At 40.3% G+C, this 5,706-nt stretch overlaps 1 protein-coding gene across 1 annotated transcript in view; it reads right to left on the bottom strand.

Annotated features, from left to right (window-relative positions):
- Positions 1–3,081: 3,081 nt before the first annotated feature.
- SARC_11935 (oxidoreductase) overlaps positions 3,082–5,706 on the bottom strand; it is a 4,260-nt gene continuing 1,635 nt past the window's right edge. Inside the window, exons 3-7 of the mRNA XM_014293972.1 lie at positions 5,241–5,293; positions 4,912–5,006; positions 4,527–4,741; positions 3,663–3,807; positions 3,082–3,413 (exon numbers count right to left, since the gene is read on the bottom strand). Of these exons, the coding sequence (XP_014149447.1) occupies positions 3,364–3,413; positions 3,663–3,807; positions 4,527–4,741; positions 4,912–5,006; positions 5,241–5,293 (558 nt within the window). The 3' untranslated portion in view covers positions 3,082–3,363. The remainder of the gene's footprint in view (positions 3,414–3,662; positions 3,808–4,526; positions 4,742–4,911; positions 5,007–5,240; positions 5,294–5,706) is intronic.

Genomic DNA, 5,706 nt, shown 5'->3' with positions numbered 1-5,706 from the left:
ATGTATATGTATGTATGTACACATATACATATATATATATGTGCGTGTGTGTGTATGCGTGTGTGTGTGTGTATGCGTGTGTATGTGTGTATGTGTGGGGGGGGGTGGTGGGTGTGTGTGGGGGTGTGTGTGGGTGTGGTGGTGTGTGGTGGTGTGTGGTGGCTTGTGGGGGGTGGTGGTGGTGTGTGGTGGCGTGTGAAGGTGTGTGGGGATGTGGGTGTGAGTGGGTGTGGGTGTTTATGTGTGTGTGTGTGTGTTTGTTTGTATCTGTGTTTGTGTTTGTGTTTGTGTTTGTGTTTGTGTTTGTGTCTGTGTTTGCGTTTGTGTTTGTTGTGTGTTGTGTGGTGTTTATATGTATGTCTGTATACGTATGTTTGCATGTTATATGCATTGGCGCGTATTTCTAGAACAATTTGTCGACTTGCGCATATATATTCGTGAATGTATTTGAGTTCATGGATTGACTGTTTTCCCTCAGATGTATAACAAAGTACCTTATATTTACGTGTTACATATGAAAATATTACAAGTTGGTTCTATTCGTATTGTACATGTAATGATGTATTCTTTTACCTCCGCCGGCATGTTTTAGCTGTCGAATACCTGTTTATACTTTTGGTTTTGTTCAGAGATTCTAAAGAGAGCATAACTCCCAGTGGCTGAGGTTTCGTACGTAATGCGCTGAGTACGATTTATATAATGTTTTCACACTTGATATATATTTCTAAGATCAATAGCCAGAACCCGGGATGTTCGTCATGTCAATTTATTCGCAAATAGTAAATCAGATTTCAATGTTAATCAATTTTTATTTTAGAGCTATACTTTATCAATACCCGTGCTTGGTTTATGGTTCAGTCCCCCGAAATATACACATCTCCATGTATATTATATGCCATACACCCACACTATTTTCGAATATTTGATGACGGAACTCGTTTCTGATCGATGTCTGGCTTACAGTGCCGTCCCGCAGGGCCGTTTTGAAATGAAGGAATTCGATATGCCTGGTAAGATCTCGGGAATTTTTATCGGCAGTTGGAATAACAAGTGTTCGAACGTATTTCGAATTATATGCGAGCGCATGTGCTTTTAGGGCTACTTAGAATTTACAGGTATCGGGTAGTTTGTATCGTACAGATTACGCCGGTATATGTAGTCTGGCAAGTGCCTGTGTGCGTGAATTGGGTTGAAATACTTCGCTCGCACTTGCGCTTGAATACTGCTGACCACAATCAATATATTTCGAGTTTCAGCTACACGCAAAAACTTCAAAATTATATTTCGTTACGAACTTCTCATAACTGAGGCACGATATTCTGGTATGCACTTGCCTGTGCGAGACGTAGAGAATTCTCATATGTTGATTAAGATATCATCGGCGGCGGTTTTCTCGAAGAATTCAATTCAGGACTTTCATTTTCTGCTATTAATTGCAACAGAGAACATACTGCTGCTTCGATACGAAGGCAAACAGCATCTCCCGTACATATCAAATCTGATAACGAAAGATCTCTCGGAGCCATACTCCGTCTATACTTATAGATATTTCGTTGCCACCTGGCCCCAATATTCTTTGCGGGTATGGTCGTTTCTCTTATCTAGCTAACTGTCAAGTTTGTATCAGTATGCTTAATTATAAGATGGCGTTGATCTTGTACCTCAATTATATACTCATATACAGCTTAATACGTACACTCCTCGCTGTGCCTCATACTTGCGGTACAAATGCACGTACAATATACTCAGGGCACACAGGGTTTCTCGAATTTGGACAACATACGACCCGCGATAGTGTCATCTGCTAATTCTTATTACATGCCGTTGCTCTAGTATTATCTAAAAGTTGATGGATAAGGATGAATGCATTGGCTGCATCGTTGCTAAATTAGAGTATCATAAAAGTGCATATAGAGGATACATCGCCATGTTGGCTGGGGATAAAAAGTTTCGCGGCCGGAAATATGAAACCGCGCTGGTTGTGGCAATTATCCGTCTGATGCAGTTGAGCATGTGCGATGAGGTATGTTGTGATCAGCGTGTAAATTGGTATGAAGTATGTGAGGAGTTATTACTTATGATTTAAAGCGGCAAGAATTTTCATCAAAGTTGGTAACTTCAGACCATCGTTAGATGTGTGCATACCACAGCGAAAAAAATTGTGTGGTTTCCGCGTGTCATGAATTTTATTAGAACTTCTCCATGACAGTCTATTCTGATGAATTTCGCACGTAAGATGAGAAGCTAGCGGGCCGGGTGATATACTGACGCCGTGCTCTACATGGTGGCGTATTTTTCGAAATCATTTCTTGCGTAATCGCACTACCCAGAGAAACTTCTGTTCGGTGAATACATTAATGTATTGGAAAGGTTCATGGATCAAGTTCTGTAAATTCCTGAAACGGTCTTCCCTCGCCGAATATCATATGCACAGCGAATCAATAAGGTCATTTTATTATGTAAAAATAAAATCGGGTCCCTGTGGGGATTACGAGGAATCTTGCGTATGTGATTGACGAGCCTGTTTGGCTTCATGACATTGAATTCGATTTGTCCGCTGAGACTATACCATGGCTCATCGATTTATATCTTGTAGGTTATATAATCATCAATGTGCAAATCCTCGAATATTGTCACTTGTTGTCATACTATATATACTAGAGATAGTATGTATAATGAAAGTATTTTGTTGTTCCAATTCCCAATCTCAATATGTGGTGCTTGAAACAGAAGCCAGCAATAGTGGTGCGCTCCGACTATACTCCCAATTAGGCTTTGTCAAGCACAAACGGCTCAATGGGTACTACTTGAATGGTGTAGATGCCTTCCGATTAAAATTATAGTTGAGGTAGCTGAGTGCATTGGTCAATAGTGAAAGTGGGAGCAACACCGGGCTTTTGCGTCGCCAATGTGTCGAATTTGCATTCCATATGCCGCAAGACTTCAAAAGAATGTCAGTCCAGCTTATCTGTTTGTACCAAAACAGAGGTCCCATGATATTTACAGCGATCAAACATACCCATCAAATTCTATCAATCCTGATCGGTCAACCTCAAGTCTTCTGATAACGAAGGAACAGAGGTCCAAACAATATACTATGCGTCTTTATTTGTACTATAATACTACAAATGATTACTGATGCCAACGTCTCCCGAGGTTTTTCATTTCAGTACTAATTTATAGTTGTCGACAGCGTGCTTGTTTAGAAGCTATACGGATGTGCATAGCAAGATAGCATATATATTGGATCCGCTCTCCTTTACATTGTAACAATGTTCTCAGTAACGTTGCAATCAACTGAACATAAGATCCATACATCAAATCAGCAGTCCGACTCTATGGCGAGAAGTCTGTTCGCCGTTGTCACTCTCCTGGACCCCCGAGCAATTTAGATGTCACATGCCTGTGAAAGCCTGAGTGAAGTATCGTGTTGGGGAAGTTACCACGTCTGTCAATACAACCACGGATGCTCATCCAAACACGATCTAGAAGTGTATCACAAACTGTATTCGTATATGTAGACATGTTACACATATAGCTTTGCAACTATCACAGAAACCCTCAATACAAGACAAGGCTCGAGTGCATTCTAAGACCAGTCGTTTCCATAGTACTCACGGGTATTCTGCTAGCAATCCATATATTCCAAAGTAGAATGTTACCTGTGAAAGGCTTATTATTGTCGTGCTGTGCCGGGGGTGCCATAATAGGGTGATTGTTCAACGGCCGACCACCATCTACTTGCAAGGTTGTACCAGTAATGAAAGCAGACCCTTCACCGAGCAAAAAGCAAACTGCGGCACTGACCTGATAAATTTTAGTGATTGAGAATACCAAATGAGATCATCGCCCTAGTGCTATATGGTGTTTCAGTAAGCGGATGCTTACCTCACCTTCTTGCTTACGAGGAATACACGAGTAGCGCAGAATGCTCGTTTTGGACAAGGAGGAGAGGTTTTAAGTACGCACGGGAACCAATATGTCGGCATCTCGGCATCTCAGCATCTCGACAATTGCACAATATATGTGTACAATATCAGTGAACGCATGACTACGTTGCACACCATGTGTCAGATACGAGACAGATATAGTTTATGTACGCATTCAAACGGAAGACGCTTAATATTACAGCAAAGCTCGTAATTGTGCAGAGTTCGGTTGCCGAAATCGTAGTAACAGTCGAGCAAAAGATTTCCATGGACGAAACAAACCAAGTGCACTTAGATAGAGTAATCGTATCGTAGAAGCATACGGTAAAGTTAAAACTCACTTGGTAGCGTTAGTTGGAAAAGTGACAATACAATTGATATGTAAATTGACCATTCGGATGCTACTTAATAATTTAAAAAACATCTCGCACGCGCTCCACAAAATATCGCTCACAATACAAAAGTTTCAGATTTTCGCAAGATAACAAGGCAGAAAGCATAACAAAATATACATAACTAATGCAGTACACATTGATGCATATATTCTGTATGAAATCACTTCAGTTGAAATATATGCACATCAACATCATTTCCTACCTCGGATTCAGTTCCCAAGCGATTAACAGGCAAAGTGCCTCCAAGTTTTGGTAAAACCTTTTTGATGTGAGGATCTGAGTACGCGTCAAACCCACTCGAGGCAATCCATCCTGGAGCGACAGCGTTCACACGATACCCATATTTGGCCCATTCTACAGCAGCAGTTTGGGTTAGATTCACCATGCCCATTCTAGCGGCCCCACTGTGACCCATACCTGAAAGTAACGGCAGATACAGTTCGACAAGGCGAAATGCGTACTTATATCAATCGACGTCGGACAAAGATATCGTACACGAATTTCCTTGTGGATATCGTATGAAAGGCTAACGAGGAAACAAGGTGGAAAATGAATGCTCACAGACACCAGGAAAAAAATATTATTACCTGGCATGCCACCCCACATGTCGGCAACAATATTCACAATGGAGCATCCTTCGTTCGATATGAGGTCCCGATCAATACTCTGATTCAGCAGCTCTCTATCTACCGTCAATTTACAATAACATGATCAAACAGGTATGTCTATGTTCGCTATACCGCATAGATGTGTAATAATATCGCTACGCACCAGCAGAGCGTCGGACGAGACATTTTGTTGAATTAACGCCATTCGATTGTAGTCTCGAGCAGAGACTGACTTCACACGAAAGCACTAAGTATAAAATTTGAGTGAACAAACCAGACGGAAAGGATTGACTTCAAAAAGAAAATACCTGGAGAAAAGAAAGCCACCTGTGAGATTGCTGCTAACCACCGATTCGAAACCCTGTCATGTGTGATGATATGAAGAAGTTCATCAACGGTATAGAAAGGAGAAATTTTTGGGTATCGAGTACTCTTACAAATTAATTTTGAGCCAAAAGTTGGTTGCAGTGTGATGAGTTTATGAAGTTTCACTTTTAGATATATATCAAGATATCTCATTTGAACGATTATGTATATAAATCTCCGTACGTGACTAAAATACATCTGTGATATAATATAAATGCAAATCTATATACAGATATAACTCTCACACACAAATATATATGCGTGTGAATTCATAGAAACATAGATACATACAGTACATACATACATATACATATATATATATATATACATACATATATATATATATATACATACATACATTCATACATACATACATACATACATACACACGCACACACACCACACACA

This window comes from Sphaeroforma arctica (assembly GCF_001186125.1).
Source record: "Sphaeroforma arctica JP610 unplaced genomic scaffold supercont1.1962, whole genome shotgun sequence".
Lineage (NCBI taxonomy): Eukaryota > Ichthyosporea > Ichthyophonida > Sphaeroforma > Sphaeroforma arctica.
This window is presented reverse-complemented; position numbering and strand designations above follow the sequence as displayed.